We start from the raw sequence: 27,446 nt of genomic DNA, 5'->3' as shown, positions 1-27,446 counted from the left end.
CAGATGGGCCAACGGTTTCTGTCACCTGACCCCGTCTCTCTCACCCCTGCTCTCACGTTCATGAAGTAACCCCCACCCGCGCTCTCACACACACACATGCGAACACTCAACACACACACACACACACATTAACAATTAACACTTATGCTAAAGACGTATCCACACGTCCTATCAAATAAAACGGGATCGCTAAAATCTTTCTTTTTTTTTTACAGCGGCCGTTGCTAGGCAATGCCTTGCTCAGCGCTCCCGGAGCCGTTTTGCTGCGCACACAGCTATTCAGTTCTTTGTTTACGGGCCAACAAACTTCCTTAGTTACTCTGAATCTACGCTGCCTCCACGCAGATTGATCATAATGGCAATGTACTAATTTCTGATCATGCATCTTGAGAGATCAATTTTACGATGGCGATGTACAGTAGTAAAGGAAGATTTCACCTGCCGGTTTTGGGAGGGAAATGAAAGGCGAGGGTAAAATCTATCATTTGGTTGGCATAACATTGCACCCACTGACATTCTAAATTAACTGTTCCCAATATAGTTTTATATAATTTTTCGGCTGCCAAATGAGATGAAAAATCACACCAACGTGTGAACTGAATGGTGCCGAGTGTGTGTGTGTTGGCTAAACAGACATACCAGTACATAGTTATTAGGGTCATACATAGAGACATAGACACAGACACACACATACGCTACTCAACAGTGCCACTTTAGGTCACCCAGCGGTATTGCAGCTGTTTGTACTCAGATATACATACATAGGGACTATGTATTGTATATGTATGTATGTATGCTAGTTTGTCTGGTCTCGTCTCAGGGGAGCCATTGGTCTTTTGCTGACCATAAGATCATTGATCTTTAAAGTAGCAAGCAGAAAGTAACTATTAGTCTAATCCTAGGATCAGTGCTGCTACAGTAGAGACTGACAGAAAGGTTCATTAATAGGGTCTCAGCTGACCGCATACAAAGGAGCATGATTAACTTGTTCCTGCCCATCTTGTCACATTATGCGACATCCCAGCGGTGTTCGGACAGAGCTTTCTTACTTACTTTCACCAGCTGACACAAGGTCCATTTCCACTAGTTGTCTCCCCATTACAGGCTTAAGATCTTTACACACCAGGGGCCCGACCAATAAATCATACAAAAATCAACATCAGCTGATGCCTCATACATAAAAGATTTATGCTTTTATTCACAAGTGAAAGATCGGCCTTGTTTTTAATAAGACTTGTGTTGCTTTGTTGTGTAATGTTGTGTAATATGCAGTCCTCTTACTCTCTTTTAGTCGACTTGCCAGCACATAGAGCCCCGTTGTGAACCTGGACATGTTGAGTTACAGTACACCAAGGTTTTACGTTATAAATGTTGAGTATGGGTCCCGACTCCCCAGCATTGTAGAAACTACCGGATGGCAACTTGCATATGTTGAGCAATTTTCTGAATTGGCATAATATGTGACCAATACCATTAACAACCTATAGAAGGCAAAAAAAGAAAAGAAATTCATCATGCTTTATGTAGCATGTGACATATCAAAATTGGGGGTTTTCATGATGCTGAATCCATTCCAAGCATTAGTTTTGGCAGTTTCTACATGCTGGGGACCTGTACTCAACATTTCTAACATAAAACTTTGGTGTACTCAACATGCTTGGGTTCACATTCTTGCTTAATGGCAAAAATATATATATATAATTCTGAGGCCTACTGGCAGCAGCGTTCACATGAAATGTGCCACTGATTGGTCCCGCGGTTTGTGAGATTAGTGGATATGCAGACCGACCCCGTTAAGAGATGGATAGATACCTGCAGAGACAAGCTGTAAAAACACCTCTGTTGTGTTAGACTTGCTATTAGAAAGTGGCCGTGCCAGAATCTGGATGTTAGGAACACCCCTCTCTTATTCTTTCACACGCTAATTATATCTTTCTTTACTATTCTTCATCCATAGCATGTCGACACCCTGACCCTACAGGCAAAAAGTCACAGTTACTGCCACTCCTCCCACCCCCTATTAAAGGGATAAGTGCAGCTGACATTAAAAGCCAGCCTTTATTAAACGTAGCCTGATAATCTATTGTAGTCACTGAGAGACAGCAGTCTGCAGTCTCTGTCTGTAACTGTTTTTCAGTATGGGATCCTTCACATCTGCTGACTGAGGCTTTCTTTGACAGTGGAATGCATCCTCCATTTGTGTAAGAACTAAGATGTGGCAGAAAATCGAATGGCTGTTTGTTGGAACGTGCCCGTGTACACCTTCAATGAGCAGTATAGCAGTATAGTTTACTACTATCACTTAAGTGATGGCAAGCCACCAAAGGTTCTGCTAAAAGGTCATGCAGCAAGCACCATCACATTCCCAATCAGACTGAGAACCACTGCTACACGCCGTACACGGTCATTTCAAGGCAAGGTGTTTTACCTCTTGGTCTAGCCACACCCAAATCAAATATGTTGGTTCACTTGTTTAGCCTGCAGCACCAAATGCTGACAGTTCTGGAGAAGAGGACAGCAGCATTCCATCATGTCACACCCTGGAGGAGTGCAAACCACACCAACGCTGAGATAGAGCGCTGAAGACCAGGGCTAGAGGAGGACATAAACTATGACATAACTAAGAGGCTAGTGTTATGTCAAGGGTACATGCCATGGACTACGTATAACTGTGTATATATGCATAAATAATTTTCCGGCGTACCTTCGTACACCTGACCGAAGTATGAATGAGGCCTTACTTTTTTAAAGGCATTTAAAATGTTTTCAATTAAATTAATTTCATATGCTTAGTATGTGTATAATAGTCATATGCTCAACATCAAGGCCATCATGATTTGTGTCCACTACCTGGTAGAAGGCTCAGTATCAAGTCAAAGAATGGCTATTTTGCCAGGAAGAACCTACATTTCAGGGGGAAATGTTTAGTGCTCCTTTAAGTGAAGCATGGTTAAGTGCATCTTGCTTCTAACAACAGCTTGTTGTTGTTGGCATTCTTTGCTCCACAATACATAATACTGGTCATTCCCCTATAACCAACCACACACTCACACCAACACACACTGTCACACTGAATCATGGGGCTGATTAAACAAGGAAGGGAAGGGACTAATTTAATTGGAAAATAAGGAAAGTAGAGCATGCAGCCATGCACTTCTGCTCTGGTTATCAGGAGCAGGGAAAACAGATATAAATTGAACTAAATTGTGTTGTATATATGGAACATTACCTACTGTGAAGCTGTTCAAAGTTTTCCTAACTTTTGCTACTACAGGGAAAACATGCACATATACATATATTACTATTTTATTTTTACTCTTTGAATGCTCTTTCTTGCACTCATTATTCTATCCCTTCGTTTGCTGTGCTTGCTGTTTTGTTGTTTGAATCGTATGCTATCTATATGCTGCTGCATTGTCTGTAAGGAAGCCAAAGAAAAATTATTTTTACTCTTATGTACCTGTACACAAGATGTAACAATAAAGTACAACCTTGAACCTTGAGATGATCAGAACAGCTAAATAAGTCTGCCTCAAATATCCACAACAATGTATCCGCTATCCACACAAATGTCATGAAGAGATTTTATTTATTTTATGTCATTTAGCTTGTAGCAATTACCCACACAACTTTTATGTGGCAAGCTGATGAAACATCTCATGATCAAAGCATTCACTCAGGTGAGGGAAACAGGTCTGTGCTGTCGATGCACGCAGATTTCCTAAAGTTAATATCACGTCATCGCTGTTAAAAAGGTCTTGTCACGTAAGAGACCTGGAGAGAAAACGCATCAAGGAGAAACTGAGCACAAGCAGCAGTGAATGTCACCCAACCATTGGGGGGGTAATTCATCACACTCAAAGCCTTTCATTCTGCAGCACTGTGCTAATGAGCCGAGTGTTCTGACAATACTGCACCACATTATGGCTTGGCTGACGGGGCTCAACAGCATGCTTGTTTTACAGGCATAACAGACTGGGTTTAGGAAAAGGGGCAGACTAATAACACATCTGGAGAGACCATTTTAAATATGGAACGCATCATTTCTGGCTGAGCAGATTTCTTTGAATATATATTTTTTCCTACAGCAGCAGCAAGTCGAGAACAATATTCACTCTTAGTTCACTCCATGTCTCCCGTCAGCTAGCCTCGGAGACTGCAGGCGCTTTGTTTACCTGTCAGCCAACAGACAGATATGCTGTGTACTGTATATGGACTGATGCTGGCAGCAGTGAGGTCTCACCTGAGGGAGTAGGTATATCCGGTGTTCTCTGGGGCACACTGTGGCGGCGTGTATGTGTGCAGTTGGGAGAAATCCATGGTCATTCTTGGTTTAAACTGCTAGAGTCAGGACGCAAGGGAGGAGAAGGCTCTTTAGGCCATGGCTAGGACAAGCGATTACCAAAACAGTTACTCAGACAGTCAGTCATGCCACCCAACAGCGCAAACAAACACACTCAAAATCACATGCATGCGATGCCTTGTTCAGCCTGTTTCTCTCAGTTTGAGGTGTTCACTTTGATTAGTCCTATTCTATATTAATGATCTCTGTTTCTATTTAAGAAGAGCAGAGTAAAGCAAAATATAATGTTGTATAGCAACACAATGCTATGCTGCTAAACCCTCTGCTACCCTATTAAACCAATTCTGGTCCCGTTCCCTGGGCTGCACTCCAACGCAACAACCCACACTACAGTTACTGGCTGCTACTCTGTGCTGCCATCAGAACAGAAAGTACGGCTCCAGCAGTTACTAATGCAGACCCTTTCCCCAGGAGCAGAAGACAACAATGCTACAGACTAAAGGCTGCCTGTGGACAAGAATTGGCTAACCTCCTGCTGCATCCTGGTTCAGTTTAGTAGTCGACGAAGGCTGTGAAATGTGAATGCTAGTAGGGCTGGAATGAATCAATCGCCTCTTCTCTTCCCCTGTCTGCAACCAGAAGGCGACAGATTTGGCTGGTGGAGACAGGACTTGAAACAATGGGGATCCTCTCTTCTCCCTCATTCCACACAGCAAAGCTCACTCCAAGTAGTCCAGTTCAATAATGACAGCGAATGCTGGCTGGAAAAGCCAGAGGTGGGGCCAATTTTATGTAATGGAAGGGAAACTCCTCACCCACAGGGCTGGGCTTTTCAGGAGTGAAGCTGACTGCCTAGACAGAGTGAACATGTTGTTCGGATTCCCTTTTCTACAAACCAATGAACCAAAATTCCAGTTTAAATAGGGTGCAGGTATAGCAGTTATATGGAGTAAGTTCTCTGTTTCCGCCCAGCCAGGGAGATCACAAATGCAGCCAGCTAAAGAATAGAAATGCATTTGCCTCAAGTTGAGGTGATTAGAGTACATTCAACCAGTTCACTTGCCATGCCATGATGCCACAAACTTGCATGGAAAGGGGGTGGGTCCCAGGCTAGCTAAATTATTATTATTGATAGTTCGGAACCAAACAGTCTTTAACTCCGTCATACGGGTGTGTGGTACTAATGCATTGCATGCCAATCTGGGGGTCCTTGAAATGTAAACGTTTGAAAGCAAAGCTCAGATGCATGTGTTTTCCTCCCGCAGCTTCAGCCTGAAGAAGGGACGTCCTGATGATGACTACCGTTCATTCAGCTTTCAAACAAACGTGCCAAACAGATGATGAAAGGACTCTAAGGAGTGTACAATAACAGATGGCTTGCCTCAAATTCCATCTCCAAAATCTGAAGAGCCGTAATATTAGAGTTTAAATCCTCTCCTAAGCTACAAATGTATGCAAAAAGGAGGGATAAACAAATAGCAAAAGGCCACAAGGGCTATATAATTCTGCCAGGATTGTTTTTTTGGATCACCAACAGTGATTGCATTCCATCATGATCACTGAATGAGGACATTTTACAGATACAAATATCCCTTCTGTTCCATGGACCATAGTTGGACTAGAATTACACCAGATATAATGCAATAAAGCCAACACACACACACTAGGTCTAAATAAAACCTTGGTGAGGACAAAGACACGTTTGAATGAATGGATCTCTTTTTTCCCTTCTTTTTTTTAACAAGACTGACCATTTAAGACAGAGGAACACAGGCTGAACAATATCAGGCTCAAACACACCCACACAGTCAACAAGGAATGATGGATACAGTGAGATATCTTCTATGCACTGCACACACGCTTCTCAATTCTACTACACTTTGGCTCCTTTACGCAGAACAATAGTGTGTTCAAAACAAACTGGTTGGCCCTCTCACTGTCAAAACAACCATTCTGAGGGTCCAATGTAATACTAATGTAATACTCAGATAATGCATATAGCGGCCACAAATATAGTAATACGGTAATACCATATACGAATGGCTGCTGTGTGGCTCTGAATTACATATAAACCCCGTTGCACTCTCACATTGCTTAATGCTAAATTTAGACGACAACGCAGTCACTCATGAATGCACTGAATGCAGCCGGTGCGACGACGCACTGTCTGTTCTCATCGTTGTTATCAAATCAAACAGGGCTATTGGTCGTTTTGTTGTGAATACACCAGTAACCTATGGGCTACTGAAAGCACTAAACAATAAACATAATTATTTTCGTGAAAATCGCCTTGTCTTGCATTTGCTGTCCAAACTGTGTTCAAGGTAAAGGAGCCTCAGCATTCTGAAATCAAATTAAAAGGATATTTTGTCTATAAAATAAAATCCACAAGATAACGTATGGTCACTCCATCCTCATCGCATCACTTGCCGGTGTAGTGAGAGTCCATGTTATTCTTTATAGGAGCGTTAATCCACAGAAACTGGACGCGCAACGCTCCACGTCTCTCGCATCCCGAGACGGCTCGATATTCCCGGCGTGCGCAATTTCACGATTCTGCAAACGAGAGATCGATCCCCGGACAACAATAACAATTTCCCTGCTGGGACAGACAGAAAAGTTTGAAATAAGCTCCTGCAGTGTGTTATGCTCATACACACAACAAGCAGAATTCCAAAATGGCTTCCCAAACCCAACAAAGCCGAGCCTGAAGGCATCGCTGATCCTCCCACTTCCAGGCCTCTGCTATTGTCAGTCTATGGGGCAGATACTGCGTCGTGTGACAGTGTCGCCACAAAAAGGACAGATCTCCAAGCTAACAACGCATCGCGATGCGACGCGTTGTTGGCTTGTAGATCTGGTGTTTGTAATTAACTGGAGCGGTAGCCTGGACGAAGAAATTACCAGTCCATAATGGCCTGACATGACTTCACCACGCAGATGGATCATGACATATTCACAAGAACAACTGTTCAAGATGTTCCCCCAGATAAATTACTAAATAATAGAGGTATATAATGTTACACATCTGCTCAGGAGCTAATGTGTGCATTACAGCATTAGCCTACACATGCTTTTATTTTAATCCAAATCCAATAAAGAATCACATAAAACTGTTAATGGATGTACAAGCAATATAATAATAAGCCTACTAAGTATTATTATTGTTTGTCTGCTGCTGCTGCTACTACTACTACTACTAATTAATAAACAAAGAAACAGCCTAAAAAAACACAAATTATCACCAAATTAGACAGACAGAAAAATACATAACAGAGTCATGCCATGCAGTCACACTTGAGCTGCCGCCTGTCTTTAGTTGATTTGACAAATCGACAATGATCTACTTTACAATCAAATCCGGATCAACAGTAATCACAGCAGTAAAGCCCTATTAACGGTTTATTTGGCTTAATACACTCATTGTCAGGAGAAAAACTATTCCATTCACCAACATTTATGAGACCTTGAAAACTACAAAGTATGGAGGATCAATGAAAAACGATTTCTCCTGCCAGATATTTGTTGTAACTTTTACAACACAATTCATGTTACTAAAGAAAAGGGAAGGTGACAATATATAAGCATGATTAAGGTAATTCAATGACAAAATTGTCCCGTAAATAGATAAACATTGTCAGAAACAAAACCAGAATTGTTTTTGTTTAAACTTAAGAAAAAGGTTTCATTTACATAACTGCCAAGATGAGAAGCTCGAACTCGGGGACGGGACGATGCGCCATCTACTGGCGGCCAAATCATCGTAGCCCAAAAGTAGTCTACCATCTTTGAGTTTGAATTTGAACAAACTTTGACACCAATCACAGTCAAGTTGAGTCAACACTAATAGGCTATAATGGCGGACTTTTGACACCAAGCAAGGTTAGCCTTCCTTGGAAGTGACACTCAAGGAAATTTGACACGCAGGAGAGATCCGACTTTTGAAATTAGAATAAAAGTTATATTTCTTCCCATGTAATGGCAACTCATTTCAAACATATACTGTGCACTATTACTATTAGAACGTGGGCAAACAGCTCTGGTCAGAAAAACATAGAAAACAAGCCTGCTCAGATAAGTATAGCTATAGCTACACTACACACAACAATAGCCCCTTTCAAGCCTGTACCTTTTTCTATTTGGGATGACGGCCGGGGGTATCCAACTATCCAATTGCCAAATACAGGGTTCCGAATCCGAATGGGCTAAATATTAAGTCGCACAAAGCCGCATAAAGATACGTGTGCTAATGTGCCAGGCCGCCAGTAGGCTATAGAAAAGGAAGTTTGATTCTGCTTCCGATTCGGAACAAGAACAACATATCTCTGAACAACGCTGCAAGTTAGACGTTGCCATACCCCCATTCAGCTTTTACCCTTACAACCACACAACACAACGCGACCGAGGCACACATGTAGCTATATACATTTACATATGAATGAATACAAACGTTTTAGGCGTGTCGACTTTACCTGTCAAATCCAAACAGCGCGTATTCCGCGTAATGATGATGGGACTGATGGACAAAATGGCTTTATTCTGAAGATAGATTCCAGGGTTAAATCTTTGCATGGATTTGGAAGTCTGTTTTCAAAAAGCAGTCTTGCTATGCTCTATGCTGTCTCTTAACGCTCGCCTTTCCCGCACACAGAAAGCAAGCTAATATTTTCCGTTGACAGTAACGTCACGTGACATGGTATCCACTCCTTATTTGGTAAAACGGTCCAAATATGGCTTCTGTGAGAAACTTGAACGTCCCTTCAAGTTGGATGCCAGATTGTCATTCGGCACCATCTTGTGGCTGATGTACAGTTATTGCACAGTCGATTGGTTTAGATGAGAAACAGTCGATCACTGGCACTGCAACTTGAAACAGCATTTTCATATAATCAAGGACCTCCAAATTGATACCTATTAGGCTGCATACTTGTTGTGGGTGAGATAATAGTATTTCTCATTTTGCTTGGAACCCCTTGGACTCTTCTGGAACCCCCCATGCAGTCAGCCCAGTATGGTCCGGTCAAACACCCACACCCCAGCCTCTGTCACAAAGTCCCCACTGGCATGGGCTGCCAGTGAGAATGGCTTGGTAGCCATGCATGTTCAGATTAAACCGTAATGGTCAAGAGGTGCACGCACATCCACACATTTCAACAGGTGCAGGATCAAAAAGAATAACTGAGAAAGGAAAGAAGAGATCCGCACACTGTATTAAAAGCTCCCAAAATAACGCGGAAAACAATACAAAGTTTCGGCCTCAGGGGCCTTTGTCAGGTATACTGATTAAACCGTCTACCAATTTGTTGCTCTGGGGGTAAACTAGGGTAAACAGGACGTGTGGGCCTTGCTTTGCCCCAGCTATTGACAGACATCTTGGAAAGCCTTTAAGTTGCGCTCTGGGTTGCTATGAGAGTACTTCACTCTTCTAGTGCATCAAACCAGAAGAACATACTATACATCATTTTTGCTGCCATTGTAGCTGAGCTCTGGTCTGGAAACTGCATGGCCACTTCCTGAAATAGTCTCCAGATAGTGACTAAGACATATTGATTTATATCATCGTTGACAGGGAAAGGGCCAAGAATGCACATTGTACAGTTGCGGCAGGTTGTGTGAACGTCAGGTTACAGGTAGGGTCTTTTGGCAGTTGGCACCATACAGTTTGTCACATAATATAGCTGGACGGGCTGCGGTGAACTGGGGCAAACCCTAGGATACAGGATAGTACACCTTCTTTGTCCAAAGGTGACACTGCAGACCCCTCAGAGCATTGCAGGTCTGGCTATTGCAGGCTTTGACCCAACATCACCATCAGCTAGACCGCATTGCTGTCCTGCTCTCATTGCAGGTTGTGTGACCTCGGGATTTGTGGGCACTGTTGTGGGGCTGTTGTGGTTACCATCACTAGAACAGCTATACTAGCGGTACTGGTGTGATCCCTTCAGTCCCCACATGGTCATTGGGATTGCTTGTCGGCATTGCCATAGAGACGGTAGATCTCAACTTTTCAAACCACTGAGCCAGCTAGCTGTCCTTTGAGAATCCAGGTCAGGAATAATCGGTCCGGAGCAGGAACCTGTGTCCATAATACTGTAGGTACGGAAGGAAGTGCATGACAGCCTGAACAGTTCTGTCTGGTCGCACAATAGTTCCCTTCCAGTTTAAGAAGCAGCTGTATCCGTTCTCCCGCTCATGGGACAACACTGCACCTACTGTAGGCCCTGTCACTGGTATCTTTGTCCACGATCAGATGGACAGACCCTCCATAGCCAACCAACCCCCCAGGCCTTGCTTCATCAAAGTTCACATTCCTTGCCAATGTGTATTTGGGCTCATTAAGGTATGTGAAACATTTTGGGAAGTTATACAATAATAGGGCTAGTGGATTATCTTGAAATTGTCAGTGAAAACCTGCAAAACAGGATGGAAAATGCCAGTGATGTCATGCTATTGTCCCCAAGATCATGTGACTTCAATGTCTGAAAGGGAATATGACTGAGCCCAGTGAAGGTGTCATTCCACTCTGCACATCCACCTTACTCCTTTGTGCATTTAAACAAACTGATACTAGTTTCCTGTGTAGTTCTGAATATGAAAATCTTATTTTTCACAATATGTTCATTTCAGCTGCTTGTGGCACAATCTCAAGACAAGGACCGCTGTAAGTATAGGCTACATACACAGTAGTTGGTCAGAATGATTTTTGTACACAGTATTTTATACAAATTGTATACATTTTCAGTTAAGTTAACTTTAACTTAATTTTCTCTCTTTTTACAGACATCTATTGTGAAAGCTGTCTTGCAACAGCACAAGGTATAGGATGGATAGCCAATCTGTTTGGAGTTGTCTGTGGATTGCTGAACAAGTGTGGAGTTATTGACAACTGTAGGATATAGTAGCCTATATGAGTCTGTTTAGTTGCCATTTCATATCGCAAAACGGAGTGACTAAAGTTCCCTAATTTCATGAAACACCTTATCAACACTTTACATTTAGGGCTATAAAGCTCATTTGATCTGCCATTTTTTTCATTTTCAAGACCTGAAATACTGAAATACTGATATGCTGCTTTCTAGAAATGGAAAACATACTGAAGGAATCCCCAGTTGAGAGCAGACAGCAAGAGGTTGAAAGACTCATCAGTGGGAGTGTATGTGAGAGACCTCTGTTCTACAAGCATGGTGGCGGGTCTACAAACAACGACAAAATGATATCCTCCTGCAAACACCTGCTAGGTATGGTATATGAAGTCTTGTACATTCACTACACAGGTGTGTGTGTGTGTGTGTGTGTGTGTGTGTGTGTGTGTGTGTGTGTGTGTGTGTGTGTGTGTGTGTGTGTGTGTGTGTGTGTGTGTGTGTGTGTGTGTGTGTGTGTGTGTGTGTGTGTGTGTGTGTGTGTGTGCGTACACGCATGCGTGCATGTGTATGTGACAGTGTGTGTGTGTGTGAGACGTGTGTGTTTGTGCTTGTGTTTTAAATGTCTAATATTTTTATTGGTTCTCTCTATTCAGATGCTCACTATGAGCAATTCCGTGCAGCTTTGTTGAATAAAGAGCCAGAGCATCTGGAAGTGGTCCTATGTTATGAGCAGTCCACAGCATGCACGGGTGTGAAACGCATGTCTTTCGAGGTAGGATGGATGTAGTATCCATTTTGAACTTATTAAACCATTCATATCCATGTGTTTGTTAGATTGAAACTTTATTTTTTTATTTTTTTATTACAGAATTCCAAGGTCCCTTTCAAGGAAAGCGATATTGAAACATTACTCCGGCACAATGAGGCAAACGTGCGCATTGCCAAACCTACACGTCAGAATTTACCCAAACATGAAGAGTTGTAAAATCGTTCATCCCATGCAGGAGTGGAACACGCGTCGCACGCACGCACGCGCACGCACACACACACACACACACACACACACACACACACACACACAGACAGACAGACACCTTTTCAGATGAGCAGTTTTTATGTATGAGTCAGTCACTCCACAAAATAAGTTGGCAGCTGCTTTCATAATATAATTTATGATATTGTTTGCTACTAAAGTGTAACATGTTCTCATGGATACATCTTTGCTGAAATGAATAAACAATGAGTTCTGGAAAAAGATCCCTGTCTTCATTTTGGAAAATTGTAAACTGTTTAAATGAAGGTCTTGGAAAAAAAGTGAATATAATTTGGAACTTGTTTTACAATCTCCACAATTAATTGCAGAATTTCAGCTGCATGTTTATGCTTAATTTTGATCTAACTAAACGATAAAATTGACCACGTTAATTGCACCACGATTGCAATTATTTTATGGTGGTAGGCACTGTAGGCCTACCATTTATTTCTCACCGTTGGTCGGTCCGGTAACAAGAAGACTCGCCCCGTTTCTGTTTTCCTCACAGAATTTTCCCCAATGTGAGGGGTGGGAGAGGCTGGACAGCAGACGGCTGGACTTTGAATTTCTCTAACTATAAACTTTCATGACAACAGCCTAAGTACAAATATAATTTATGAAAATCTACTACATTGAAGTCTGTTCACAGAAGTTGTTGTAGGATATGTGGGGATTATCTGACGAGGTACCATTTGAGTGTGCAAAACCTTACATATACTAAATAATACTAAATTGTTTATAGGGTCAATATAAGTAAAGTAATATAGCGTTTTGGACACGAGTCAGAGAGTCAGACAGTCAGTACTATACTCTGTCAAAACTGGTAATTATAATAATGGTAATTTAATTGGTAATAAATCGAGCATCAAGCCAATTCTTGTTGATGTTGATGTATGGATTCAATCAATCAAGTTGGACGCGAGTCACTCGACACGCGAGGTTAATATAAGCTCCTGTAAAGGTAACATGGAGATGGCCTTAGGGCTGAAATGGAACGGAGCCCATGTGCTGTTGCTAGGAGGCGCTGTTGTGGCCCGGAAGAGTGGCAGACAGACAGATGATGATGGGAAGGAACCCACTCAACTCGATGGAAAGGAGAAGACAGAAGAAAACATAAATTATCAGTAGCGACTAACGTTGATAAAAAGAGTACATGCTTATCTGAATAAAAGGAGAAACGCGGCGCTTTTTTCCATTTGCTAATGCGACGTTGAAACCGAGGTAAGACAAAAAGGCAGCTGTGAATCATGAAATGTCATTCTGCTTTGGCACATCTGCAGCAATACAGGATGGTTGGTATATCTATTTTAGATTCAAATGTTGTTCCTAGCGTGGCTTTATATGTTTGTCAAATGACTACCTTTAAGATCGAAGCTATATCAATGCTGTTTATTATAACAGAGTAGCTACTGTAGGCATAGCTGGCTATCCTATATCGTTGTATTGTAGCCTAGGCTGAGTGATTGCACCTATACTGCAGGCTAATTAGGCTATATAAACCTCTTTGAAATGAGAAGCTTGAAATCCATTAATATCACATTTAATATGTTGGGAGGAAAGATCAAATATGAAATCTCTGATGCTGAAGCAAACAGATACTGCTATTATATTAGGCTAGCATGCTATTATAATACTATATAAGATTTAGCTATGTGATGCATCTGTATATTGTATTTCTTGAGATGTATTGGCCTGTATTTTGTGCACAATAATACATGGAAAAATATATGTGTCCTTAAATATAGCTTATATTTTGTATTAATCAGTTTAGAAATGGCATGGTCTCATAGAAAGGATATGCATGGATGCTATCCCATTGCCTTTGCTGACAAGCATTTCAGAAATAGCTACAGTACACTTATTGATTAGATATGTGATCCCTCATTGCCTGCCATTAGTCTGGAAATGGGGGTAAACACAGAGCCTCGCCTCACAGAATAGAATGGCTGGAATGTGTGTGATTCTGTTGTTATGGGGCAGACAGACCCTCTTTTGTTGTGCTTATCTTGCTCTGCCAGTTGCTCATAGTTTAACAATCACAGATAGTGTTGTCTATAGTAACCCGCATCCTCCTCATGGCTCCCGCACCACAAACACGGCCGTTGCTTTGCATTCAAGTGTGTTCACATTCCAGCGACATATAAATGTATCTCCAGTAAACATCACATTTGCATGACGAGGCTACACGACGTGTGTTTCCTGTTCCCAAACAGAGTGTGAAGGTGTGGACACTCAGCGATGGACAGCTATGAGGACTTCTGTCTACGAAATCTCACCATACTGCAGGAGGAGAAATCCAAGAAGATGGTGTCATGCTGTCCCTTTAAACCTGTCTCTTTCATCCATTTCCATGGAAGGGCTGTGCTTTCACCTCTGGTAAGGAACTGAAATAATAGAGACCTGCAAGTTGAGTAAATGGATATAACGTAATATTTATTTGATGGCCATTCCCTTTACAACATCATTGGTTCCCATTCCAGATTTTGGGCTGTTCGTATCCTACCAACTCACATTGATTCTTGTCATTCTATCTGTCCAAACAGGAAGTAGTGACATTTGAGATATCAGGCGAATACAGTTTAACTGGTAGCTTATAAAATTGGCAGTTGCATCTGAACAGTAACACCAGACTAGGGCTGAAATATATATCGTTTCAACGTTGTGATGTAATGCATGTGCAATAGTCAGTCAGTCACACTGCAAGGGATGAAATAAGGCAAACCTTACTGCTACCAAAAACTACCAAAGTTCACATTTTACACCAATCTTGGTGAAGAAAAGCTGTCTATTTCATCTGATACCATAATGACTGATGAATTTAATGATTTCTAGGTTAGGTCTGACCGTCTTTCACACACTTTGCATGTTCCTTTCGAAAATCACCATAACCACTGCTAGAGAGATACACTGAAGTTAAAGCTGCATGTGTATATCGTGAAAATATGTAGCTTCTGCATATCACAAAAAAAAACAAAAAACAAATATCACATGCCCAAAATAGGGACGTTAGGTTGAAAGTGGTTAATTTGATTTAAGGTTGCATGTTGAAAAAAACTACTGTAACTGTGCTCTGATGTGCTGTACTGTGCTCTGAAGCATGTGAGCTTAGATGCGCAAGAGAGAGGATAACTGCTGAGGAACAACCAGGCTGATTCATGTCAGTCAGGAGGAGCATGGCCTGCTTCTGACTGCTGACTAAATGAGTTTACAGGAACAGACCAGATGAATGAGCTGGATCAGTGACAGGCTTTTTTTTTTTGAGTTTGTGTGTATTGTGTTTCCAGTTGAACGTGGAGCAACGCAGGGAGATGTGCGACTATAGACAGAGGGCTATCCAGCTAGAGATGGAGAGACAGACCCAGCAGAGGAACAGTCTGTTGACCAGGGTCCAGGACATTCTCCACCAAACTCAGGTTAGCAGAATGTTCAAACCCTAGTCACAGACATGGACATGGTTGAATGGGAGGTCTTGTTAATATTAATAATAATAATACTATGTTTACAGTATATAACGCTTTTCTAAGTACTCAAAAGTTATCTCATGCCTCAATATATAATTATATGTGATATCTGTTCCCAATCGATTGTGCTCCATGTTGTTACTATTGGTTGTTTTATGTTAATAACAGATCTAATTACACAGATTTCAAGTATTATGTTCTCATGAACAAAAAGACAAAAGCCTATGAGGAGGGGAAAAAAATATTCAGGCAATTAGATGTTAGGGATGCTATGGGAGTCACTGCTAGGTTTCCATACAGTAACACTAACACTAACTTTAAAAAAATATATATATATTTTTTTTCTTTATACGGTTTTGATTATTTTATTGAGCTAAAGTTACATATTAGTAAGCCCCATTCAGCCATGCAATGGTTTGTGATAGTCCAGAACGGATCTGTACGGGTCTGTACTGTATGCAGAAAAAGCCTAGTTTGCTTGAGACAGGTAATGAAGGACAATGTTTCAAGTTAACAATGTTTAGTTGTACTGAGCTCTCTTTTGAGAGAAGAGACTATTGAAATAATCCTTAGACATAATCATTAAATACAGTTGAAAGGTTCCATCTACTGTATGTAGTCTGTTTTTGTTTTTTGGCTTCACCATATTGTTTTCCCGACTCAGGGGTGTGGCTTTCAGTGTGGCTTTTTCTATTAATTAGGTCTGTGTGTCAGGCCCCAAATATAGCTCAAAAGTTGAATGACAGTCTGACTTGCAATCTCTTGTGGCACTTCAGTGTTTATGACTGTTGTCTGTCTCACGCTCAACCCTTCCTACATTCTACTTACTAGACAACTATTTTAACCTGACGACAGCCCGGCCTTGTCACCTCAAATTGTTGAAATATTATCCACAAGAAAATATTTTCAGGTTTTGAAATCACTTGCCTTGCCATGTTTGCACCACACACAAAGCTTCTTAGGAAAGTTCAGCTCAGATTCCACACTAATTTCTTTCAGATAAAATATTTATGTTGGGCACAAAACATCACAAATGAGCTCATTTAGCTAGTAATGAGGAAGATAAGTCTAGCTGGCAAAACTATTTAATTAAAATTATTTGATTTACAATAATATGATTAGATTTGTCATCAGATCAGGCAGTAGGAAGTGCCAAAAATGTGATTGATGAATTAATGATTACTTAACTGTCCTTAAACAGGTACACAGAGTGCCAAATAAGGAGAGTGACAAACAGCCAACTCCTCCATGTTGTCCCTCTCCTAAAACTGAGATAGTGAATAGCTACACCTTGGTCACTGACACACCTGGACTGCAGAGGAACCCTGCGTTTGAGCATCAAACAAGTGACCATGCCATCAACCCTCATCCTAAGTCCCCCTCTTTCACCAACGGCTACAGAGGAGAGGAGGAAGTGAAGGAGAATGATGAGAAGAGTGAAGAGGAGGAGGACATGAGTCTCGACAGCCTGCTGAAAAGATCCAGAGACTATGTGGAGAGAGAGCAGAGCCGACAAGGGCCGAAGGTCCTCAACAAGGTCAGCCATACACCACTGCCTGAGAGCCTCTCTGACAAGGAGAATGACACCCGTAGTCCACTGGGAGACACCGGCATAGAGTTTGGATTCAGCCTGTGTCACAGCCCTGTCGGCCCACCTCAGACCAAGACCCACCCGTCTGGAAGCCTCTCACCTAGTCTGCCGGAGTCTTACGCTCGCCTCCCCAGTCCAGAACCCAGCCTCAGTCCTCGTGAACGCAGGCGCCGGCCCCGCCCGGTCTCTGCGGGTAACATCCACATTTCCTTCCCCATTGACCCGGCAGACCTCATCCCCAGAAGTCCAGTAAGGTCAGGAGAAAGTGCCGGCGTGGCGGCCTGGGGAGAGGGGTTGTCAGCAGGAATGAGGTCGACTGATCACTGGGGCGTGGCGGTGGGGGGCGGAGGAGGTGGGCTTGGCGGCAGAAGTAGCAGTCGTCGATCCAGTCATTGCGCTTCCAGTCCGCTTGGTGAGATGTGTAGCCCCCTCAGTGCTTCAGGCCCCTCACCCAGTCCAGTGGGACCCTGTGATTATATGGCTCCGGGGTTTCGTCGGCGCTGTCATACCCTTGACAGTCAGCTGCATCCCTTCAACCCCCTCTTTGGAGTCGACCACGTGGACCGCAGCCAGGAGAGGGTCCCGCGCTTCATGGCAGGAGTCATACGCTTGCCCCCGAGCCGTTGGAGTCCAGCAGCGCCCCTGAACCAGTCATATGAGGTGGAGAATCCCTCACCCTCCCTGCTGAGGCCCCATGTGACCACTGAGCTGTATCAGGTCCAATTCAAGATGGAGACCAATGGCCCTCAAGGGCCAAACAATGGCAGGATCACTCCAGCCTCCCTCAGAAATCCCACTGAGCACCAGTCAGGTGACTGCTTTGCTTACAATCAGTTTCTCTTAAAAACGTTTCCTTTGGATGAACTGAAGTCTAACTGTGTGTGTGTGTGTGTGTGTGTGTGTGTGTGTGTGTGTGTGTGTGTGTGTGTGTGTGTGTGTGTGTGTGTGTGTGTGTGTGTGTGTGTGTGTGTGTGTGTGTGTGTGTGTGTGTGTGTGTGTGTGTGCGTGTGCGTGTGCGTCATCATCTTCAGTGGAGACACACCAGCGAGTTCAGGCTCTGGAAGACATGCAGAGGAGGCTGGAGGAAGAGCATGTCCTGCAGATGTCTCTGCTCTTGGCTGAGCAGGAGAAAGAACAACACCGCCTCAGACAGGTCAGGATGGGATATTACACCTTATCGGCTCAAAACATGTAGTACAACAAAGGATATAACACTACAGTATTTGTTTGAAGTCTTTTTCCTATTGGAGCTATACAAGTTATGTCACATACACTAAAAGAACACTATTTATTGGCCTGAACATGGATGGTGCAGTGCTCAAGGCATTCACATTTTTGTAGCTGGCCCAAAGAAGTGAGATTTTGACATTTGGCGTATACACGTGTTTTAGGAGAATGGATGTGACCGACTTCTGAGTGGGGATGCAGGTGGGTGGGATCGTAGGTCTGTGAGTGACTATCCTGCTTTAAGTCCTGCCCACACCCCGGCTGAGCGCTCACCTGGTCATATAGGTAGGTACAGTCTAATCTAATCTTTTATTTTGGCTGTTTCTTGTTATGCTTCCTAGGTAGATTGGAACCATGGCCTCTTGATTACCATAGGCACCGCACTTGCATTTAACTTTACGTTAAGTCACTTGACGCAAACTTCCTACCTCGTTTAAATTCAACATTTCTGACAAAATGAGAACTCAGTAAGGATTGTTCCTAACAAGGGACCAAGTTGATAGAACGTATTCTTCCATATGAGACATGAGCCTTTATGTTAGTACATCAGCATTGACAAAAAGCTATGGTTTATGTTTTCATAAATCAACTCTCTGTTGGGTTTGTTAGATGACAAAAACAGCGTTAGATGAACTGTACTGTACTGTACAAACCAGTAAAGTAACCCTCTATTTTTTATACACTTCTAAGTTCTAACATGTATGTGAAAGCTCATAGTCTCTTTTATTATCCTCCTCAGGTTTCCCTTCTCCTCTCAGCTCCACTGTTCCCTCCCCCTGTCTCCAGTCTCCTGTGTACCTGTGGGGACCCACCTGGGGTGCTAACAAGCCCCGGGCAAGGCTCAGCCAGGTGGGGGACAGCTTTAGCCCACATCCCTGCACTCTTTAGTCTTTATCCCCATTTGCATACATATAGGGCTCCATCTTGCGCCACCTTATCCCTAAACTTATTTGCCATTTCTTACTATTTTAAAATAGTTCAACTAGCCGATCTACATCTACACGCTGTGAGCTTATAGAGCAGCTATTTAAACAATTTAAAAAGTTTTTTAAAAATAGTAAAATTGGAAAAGATATATATCCCATAGTCTCTCATAACATTTTCATTCTATTTTCTTGCATTCACCAGGTACTTACTGCTGAACAGCAGAGGGCGCTATGTCGACTAGGTGCTATCACCCGTGGCTTCCTCACCCGCAGACTGCTCAAGACAGAGAAAGTCAAACACCTCCGCCAGACTGTGCTGGTGAGTGCAGTGCACACACATACACACACATGCACACACAAACTCACCAGTGTGCACATCCAAAGCAGACCTGTCCCAGACGATCGGAGAGGTCTGGACAGTTCATAAGATATTAGCAGAAGATCAGATATGTATTCTGGCTGTATGCCATCCATCTTTATAAACCAACCATAGTATTTTTAAATCAATTATTTGTCAGACAGAAAGCCAGTGTAAATATCTAAGAAATTGAGTGATAGGATACTTTCTTGGCCTTACTAGTGAAGAGTTGAAGACCTGAACAATAGCATTCTGAATCAACTGCAGCTGTCTGATGTTTTTAGGGAGACCTGTAGAGACACCATTTAATTACAGTAGTTAAGTCTGCTGAAGAATCAAGATAAATGCATGGATGGGGTTTTCCTGCTGAGACAGTACTTTAATCCTTGATATATTCCTAATTAGTAGCTGACTTGGTTTGTAATTGTCTTAATGTGGCTGTGGAAATTCAGCTCTGAGTCCATTAGTAAACCAAGAGTTCTGGCTTGGGGTTGTTGTTTTCAACATTACCAATTGAAGCTGAGCACTGCCTTTCAATAGCTCTGTAAGAGACATAAGGTTTGGAGAAGCACCTTTCTCAGATAAGCTACTTACTCCCCATCTACTATAGTAATGGTGGGTCAAGTAACCTGTTGAAACTGCTATGTTTATGTACTTAATACTTATATATGTTTGTCTGCTCAGGACACGCAGGAGTTCATCCACACATTCAAGACTGAACATCCACAGAGGAGAAACAAAGTCTCATCACAGGACCTCTCCCTACAGGAAAGAGTTAGAGCCCAGGTAAACACACGCGCCTTGTTGAACTCTGCGGGCGATTATAGCAGGCGATTATAGCTACATGTTTTCAATAGTTGTAATAGTGTGACCAAAAGACCAGAGCAGCAACAGGTGTTTATTTCTTGTCCCTCAGTTACGCGCAGCCCTTTATGACGTCCATGACATCTTCTTTGAGATGCCTCTGGAGGAGCGACTAGCACTGCTGCAGCAAGAAAGGGAGCTCTGTGCAGAGAGGAGGCTACGAGAGATGGTAACCGGCTTGCTGTTAACCACATGAAAGTCCCTATTCTGGGGTGAACATTCTGCAAAAATAACAGATCTACAAGGGGGAAAATACTAGACTTAAGCCCTAACCACACCAAAGGGTCAAGAGGGTTTTAGAGTTGTCCTTGCGGTGTGATGTCTTGTTGCACGTTGACCCACGTCAGTGTGGTAACAAGACAACTCACCCGTTTCTGTTTTCCTCCCAGAATTTTCCCCAGTGAGGGGTGGGAGAGGCTGGACAACAGACGGCTGGACTTTGAATATCTCTAACTATAAACTTTCATGACAGCAGACAGCCTAAGTACAAATATAATTTATGAAAAGCTACTACAGTGAAGTCAGTTCACAGAAGTTGTTGTAGGATATGTGGGGATTATCTGACGAGATACCATTAGAGTGGGCAAAACCTTACATATACTAAATAGTTTATAGGGTCAATATAAGTAAAATAATATAGCCTTTCCACAGGAGTATATTTTTATATATTTCCAAAAACAGCCAATAGCATAATATTATTACAAAGTTATCCCCCTCACTGGTGACAATTCCGGGAAGAAAACGGGCAAGCAACGGGGTGAGTTATCCAGTATTCAACCCACGTTGACCCTAGTGATTCAACGCATGGAATTCAATGGCCCAAACCAAAGGGTCGAGATGGTTTTAGCGTTAACTCCTTGCAACCGTTTGGACCCAAGGAGTTGAATGGTGACCCTTTGGTGTGGTTAGGGCTTTAGTATAGAGCAGTGACCCTCAAAGTTTCTTGAGGTTGTTTCAAATGGACCCTTACTCAGACCCTGGTAACTCAGATTCAGAATGCTATTCAAGGACTCCCACAACTCTTTGTGTACAAATGGAACATATTTGGTTCCATTTGTACACAAAGAGTTGTGGGAGTCCTTGAATTCACAAAGTTTGAGAACCACTAATATAAAGTCTTGGGGGACCCTGGTTAACGAAGTATAATAATAACCACAAACTAAGTGGTTGTAATTTAAACCAATCACAGTCTACAGGTACACTACAGGGGAAAATAAGTCAGTTTCATCATTGGAAATTACACGCCATAATCATTGTTTTGCTGATGATCTGTTTGTTTCATCCACAGGAGAAAGCCAAATGCCCCAAGGAGAAGGTGACACTGTCTGCTGCTACTCAGAGGTCAATGGACAGAAAAAAGAGGTGAGATGAGCACGGTTAAGTGTTTCATAGCTTGAATGTTGAACTATATTTGCACAGCAGCCATTTTGCTCTTCTTCAGAGGTGCGAAACCCCACCTCAGGCACCCCATAGACGCATTTCCAGACAACGTCACACAGGGACAAATACAAACATTAGTTCATAAGCACTGCATTCATAGAGACAAATAGAAACATTAGTTCATAAGCACTGCATTCATAGAGACAAATAGAAACATTAGTTAATAAGCACTGCATTCATAGGGACAAATAGAAACATTAGTTAATAAGCACTGCATTCATAGGGACAAATAGAAACATTAGTTCATAAGCACTGCATTCATAGGGACAAATAGAAACATTAGTTAATAAGCACTGCATTCATAGGGACAAATAGAAACATTAGTTCATAAGCACTGCATTCATAGGGACAAATACAAACATTGGTTCATAAGCACTGCATTCATTGGGACAAATAGAAACATTAGTGATGGTTGGATGCAGTGAAATGTGAAAGAACAGAAGAACAGATGGTTTCAGAAGAACCACTGGGTTGGGGTGCACTGTTTCAGGGTGAATACTGTACTATATACAGTATATCCAATCCAATCCAATCCACTTTATTTATATAGCACATTTTAAAACTCAGAGTTTACAAAGTGCTGTACAGGAGAATAAAATAAAATAAAAACAAGTGCACTAAAGCTACCACACAGAAAAACAACAGCGAGAAAACAAAGTACAAACAGTGACAACAACTGAGACACATTACAGAAAACAACAGAAAAACAACAGCATCACAGTGAGACGAAACATATACAAGGACCAAAGGAACTCAAGCGGGGTTAAAAGCCAAGGTAATGAGGTGGGTCTTCAGGCGGGATTTAAAGGTCTCGATGGAGGGGGCCAATTTGACGTGGGAGGGGAGTGCGTTCCATAGTTTAGGGGCTACAACAGAAAAGGCTCTGTCGCCTCTGGACTTTAAGCGGGTCTTCTTTGTGACCCTGAGGTTTAGCTGACCCTCAGACCGCAGTGATCTAGCAGGAGTATAAACCTCAATAAGGTCCGACAAATAAAGAGGAGCCAGACCATTTATAGATTTAAAGACAAATAAAATAATTTTAAAATCCACTCTGAAGCGGACAGGGAGCCAATGAAGGGAGGCCAAGACAGGTGTGATATGCTCACGTCTGCGAGTACCTGTGAGTAGACGAGCGGCTGAGTTTTGGACTAGCTGGAGTCGAGCAAGGGAGGCTTGGTTTAAACCAGCGTACAAGGCATTACAGTAGTCCAACCGCGTAGATATGAAGGCATGTATAACTCGCTCAAAATCACTAAAAGATAGCACCGACTTGATTTTGGCCAGCAGCCTCAGATGATAGAAACTAGAGCTAACTACCGCATTGACCTGTTTGTCAAGTTTAAGGGCATTGTCTAGTTTGACGCCAAGGTTTGAGACCACAGGCTTCACATATGGCTGCAGGGAACCTAGGTCAGTGGGAACGATACCAGGACCGGTAGGTCCAAACACTATAACCTCCGTTTTACTTTCGTTGACACTTAGAAAATTAAGAGCCATCCATGCCTTGATGTCACTTAGACAGTCAAGCAGAGGTTTCAGGGAGCCGTTATTGTCCTTTTTAAGGGGCATGTATATTTGCGAATCATCCGCATAAAGGTGATACGAAATGCCATGTTTCTTAAAGATAAGGCCAATAGGAAGTAAATATAAAGAAAATAGAATAGGCCCAAGGATCGAGCCCTGGGGGACTCCAGAGGACAGGGGGGTGGAGGACAATACGAAGTCGCCAAATTTAACAGAGAAGCATCTCTCCGATAAATAGGAAGAGAACCAGGCTAAAGCGGTATCTCTGACACCAACACAAAGCTCCAAACGAGATATGAGAGTATTGTGATCGAGAGTGTCGAAAGCAGAGCTTAGTAGTAGGATCACAGAGTCCCCAGAGTCGGTGGTCAACAGGATGTCATTGAAAACCTTCAACAGCGCTGACTCTGTGCTGTGAAACGCTTTGAACCCAGATTGAAAAACATCAAAAATGCTATTAAGCTGCAAAAAAGACTGGAGTTGAGACAGCACCGTTTTCTCAAGGATCTTAGAAATGAACGGAAGCTTTGAGATGGGTCTGTAGTTAGATAAAACAGAGGTATCCAGACTAGGTTTCTTTATCAGGGGTGTCACCACTGCTGTTTTAAAGTATGCTGGTACAATACCTGAGACAAGGCTGCTATTTATGATAGCATGGACTCTAGGCCCAATGGTCTCCCAGACCTCCTTAAAGAGGTGTGTGGGGATAGCGTCTGTAGGGCAGGATGATGTTTTGAGTTGCGAGACAATTTCACTAAGTTTAGAGAAAGATATAGGCTGGAAATGATTAAGTGTAGTTGTGCAGGTGACGGCCATGGAGGGGTCAAAAGCAGGGGGGGAAATTTGTGCTCTGATCATATTGACCTTGTCTATAAAAAGTATAGTCATTAACAGATTTTCAGCACATTTTCTGCTCTTATTGGTTTATATTTTCTTGATTCTTTAATAGATTTAAAATGTCCTGTTTTTTGTTCAAACTCCATAAAGTGCCGTTCCACCAGTGAAGTGATGTATTTTGTATGAAATGAGCAGACATCACCTCATCAGTAGATCCACAATTATTGCTAAATGTGCCAACAAACTGAAATAATTGAATTGAATCCTGACTATATATCTTAGTCACATATACACTTCAACACCATTGAAACATTTTGTCTGGTTTCAAAACAAATAATAATTACAAATAGTTTTGCTTATGTTGTCCTTCTATGCTTAATAATAATTAATAAGTGATTACAGTGGTTAATGTAATCAGCTATGTTCTTTTTTTTTTTTTTTTTTTTTCAGAGTTGGTGAATCTCCAGCCCAGGTCAGGAAGATTATACAACAGAAATCAAATAGTCCTACTACCAACAGGTACCATACGTAGACGTCTGGAGTTCTATGTTCTATTAAACAGAACCATTGTCAAGTCTTATTCGGGGTTTGTTCTCCCTCTGTCATCTAAATGTCACTGATGTACATTGCCTCTCTCTCTCTCTCTCTCTCTCTCTCTCTCTCTCTCTCTCTCTCTCTAGGATTCTGAAACCAAGCCAAGGACAGAACTCTCCCTCCCCAGGACAGCTAAACCGCCAGGGGTCAGTAGACCCCTTCTTTACACACATCTCTGTCTCTGTGATGTTTAATTCTAATTTCTAACTAACACTTTTCTAAAAGTGTTAGTTTAAACAATGCTTTTTGGTTTGGGTTCTCTATTAAAACTGGCAAAGCATCTGTGTCATTTTAGATTTGAGCTATATTTTCGTGCAATCTTTGAGAAACTGTGAAAATTTTTGCAAATATCTGAGAATTATTTTATTTAAAGTGAAGATTTTTAACATTTTGCTTATCGGGGTCTCTGGAACACACTATTTTGAGATGGGGGGGGGGGGTCTGCGGCCAAATACATCATAATTTTGACATGAAAAAGTTTGAGCACCACTTGTATGGGTCCCTTATGTTTTGTTTCCTACGTTTGGTTTTTAATTATTATTATTATTTCAAAAATATTTACAACAAACATTCCCAAAAAGAAGCAACATTCATCGATTGAAAACAAAATTCAATAATTTCAGGAAAAAATAAATAAAAATCCAAGAAATTCCATAAATTAGAAAAGAAATGTTTAAGTAGTGAAAATAGATCTACCGTAATTTCCGGACTATAAGCCGCGACTTTTTACCCATGATTTGAACCCAGTGGCTTATACAACGGTGCGGCTAATCTATGGATTTTTACAGCTAACGCAGAGCCATCTAAGGCTCTGAGCTAACGTAACGGCCACTAGGGGGCCACCTGCGGCTTATAGTCCGGTGCGGCTTGTATACATATTTGGGATTTTCTCAAAATTTGGCTGGTGCGGCTTATATTCAGGTGCGACTTATAGTCCGGAAATTAGGGTACTGTACACGCTCATACCTTGTGAGATTGTAGATCTGCTATTTTCAAACGTCTAATTTCTCTTTTGGGTCACGGGCTAAAACGTTTGGGAACCGTTGGTTTAAAGTGTGGTGTCACTGTTTCTCCGTCAGGAGCTGGTACAGGAAGACCCCAGAGGAGAGAGTGAGGCGGTCAGACAGCCTGAAGAAGCAGCACTCTCTGGGCTAACAGGAGACTCCTACAGTACATTCCCTGACATGTGAACTTGAATAAAATGTACACCAACGCTGCTAATCTACTTTATAAAGTTGTAATGATTGTATGCAGTACCACACGCTACCTTATTTATTGTTGATACCACACACCTTGCTATCTCGCAGTGATTACTGATTTGTTAAAAAATACTTTAAAAGGCAAATTCGCTAACTTTTAAACATGGGAGAAGTAAACACGTTAATAACACTTCCCAGTCAATTCTGGCTCTCAGTGCTGGAAAAGCTCCACAAGCCTGGGTTTTAAATGGGTGAAGTTGTCCTTTAATATTCATGTGATTAGGTTTTTGCTAAGGCAGATGCCTTGTGTGGGATATACTGTAATAGTTAACTCTAAGATTGATGGATTTAAAGTAATAGAAAAAAACGTAAGATACTTTTATGTAAGCTACTGTAATAAGACTGTTGTTGATAAAGGGATGCCATTTGAAAACGTGTGCCTAAGAGAAATGAATATCCCTGCTATGTTGTGTCATAATCTGGCACATTTGGCCAGTTGTGTTGTCAATATCTAGTATACTTGCCTTCGCTTTTAATTGTGTTAATAAATATCGGTCTTGTGCTGGCCATCACAAATGGTAGTTTCCATGGACACATTCACAAGTACATTATAATAATTCAAATGTTTTATGCTGAAGAACTCTGGAATATACACCTCTTTGATGGTGCTGAATTTGTATCAACCTAGTATTTACAGTATGTTCAAACATTTCAGTGTTCAGTTTTGTTTGCTTCGCTAAGATCAATGCCAAATAAAATGAGAATATTTGTACACAATGTTGAATGATTATTATTAGAACTTCATCAATATTCTGTGACTGATCAAAAACATTATATATAGCCTACTAATACACAAGGCCTATATAATATTTATTTAAATCGGTTAAGTGCTATTTTTACATTACATTACTACATCATCTTTTCAAGAAGTTTTAAAGTATTGACTAAACATAGCCTTAGCTTAGACGCAGGGGTGTCGAACTCAACTTGGGGCGAGGGCCGCATTGGTCAAAAGGTCACTTGATGGGGGCCACAACCAGTTCCGGACGCACGCTCGATGTCTCAGTCAGTCACTGCTATAATATCTATCTATCTATCTCTCTGTATGCTCAGACCCAGCCAGCCAGCAAGCCACACACAGTCGACCCAGCCAAATAAAAAGTCGGAAAACTGGAATGTGGGAAAATGCCTTATTTTTACATTTTCTTAGTTCAAACTATTCCATG

The 27,446-nt window shown here is 41.9% G+C and overlaps 2 protein-coding genes and 1 long non-coding RNA gene across 11 annotated transcripts in view; 2 read left to right on the top strand and 1 right to left on the bottom strand.

Annotated features, from left to right (window-relative positions):
• Window positions 1–8,919, bottom strand: part of sun1b (Sad1 and UNC84 domain containing 1b) — a 41,668-nt gene extending 32,749 nt beyond the window's left edge. For 2 of the 9 annotated variants that reach the window (XM_083780161.1, XM_083780165.1), the window contains exons 1-2: window positions 4,833–5,473; window positions 4,244–4,341 (exon numbers count right to left, since the gene is read on the bottom strand). In XM_083780161.1, coding sequence (XP_083636287.1) covers window positions 4,244–4,341; window positions 4,833–4,844 — 110 coding nt within the window. In that variant the 5' untranslated portion in view covers window positions 4,845–5,473. Of the gene's footprint in view, window positions 1–4,243; window positions 4,342–4,832; window positions 5,478–6,733; window positions 7,029–8,775 lie in introns of those variants that run through there. The other 7 variants (XM_083780162.1, XM_083780163.1, XM_083780164.1 and 4 more) reach the window with 7 other exon arrangements.
• Window positions 8,920–10,818: 1,899 nt separating this feature from the next.
• Window positions 10,819–12,154, top strand: LOC310868794. Its single transcript, XR_014570098.1, has 5 exons — window positions 10,819–10,964; window positions 11,084–11,119; window positions 11,383–11,541; window positions 11,820–11,938; window positions 12,035–12,154. It is a non-coding gene; the product is annotated as an uncharacterized lncRNA (long non-coding RNA).
• Window positions 12,155–13,281: 1,127 nt separating this feature from the next.
• Window positions 13,282–26,898, top strand: ccp110 (centriolar coiled-coil protein 110). The gene is made up of 14 exons (XM_083780206.1): window positions 13,282–13,420; window positions 14,413–14,575; window positions 15,484–15,612; window positions 16,862–18,062; window positions 18,283–18,404; window positions 18,643–18,763; window positions 19,218–19,327; window positions 19,607–19,723; window positions 20,447–20,548; window positions 20,679–20,795; window positions 21,915–21,988; window positions 24,878–24,946; window positions 25,108–25,167; window positions 26,101–26,898. The coding sequence occupies exons 2-14, from the start codon at window positions 14,438–14,440 to the stop codon at window positions 26,174–26,176; spliced, it is 2,436 nt and encodes an 811-aa protein (XP_083636332.1). The 5' UTR covers window positions 13,282–13,420; window positions 14,413–14,437; the 3' UTR covers window positions 26,177–26,898.
• Window positions 26,899–27,446: the final 548 nt, after the last annotated feature.

This window comes from Protomyctophum parallelum, assembly GCF_964188405.1.
Source record: "Protomyctophum parallelum genome assembly, chromosome: 13".
NCBI classification, from domain to species: domain Eukaryota; kingdom Metazoa; phylum Chordata; class Actinopteri; order Myctophiformes; family Myctophidae; genus Protomyctophum; species Protomyctophum parallelum.
Note: the sequence above shows the minus strand (reverse complement) of the source record. Positions and strands in the feature narration are given on the sequence as shown.

Bases quoted from the DNA above. Each gene is read 5' to 3' on its own strand.
- ccp110 (XM_083780206.1), top strand. From the start codon at position 14,438: ATGGACAGCTATGAGGACTTCTGTCTACGAAATCTCACCATACTGCAG. The intron at 18,764-19,217 runs GTAGGTACAGTC...TATCCTCCTCAG, and splicing joins GCGCTCACCTGGTCATATAG to GTTTCCCTTCTCCTCTCAGC. The intron at 19,328-19,606 runs GTGGGGGACAGC...TGCATTCACCAG, and splicing joins CCCGGGCAAGGCTCAGCCAG to GTACTTACTGCTGAACAGCA.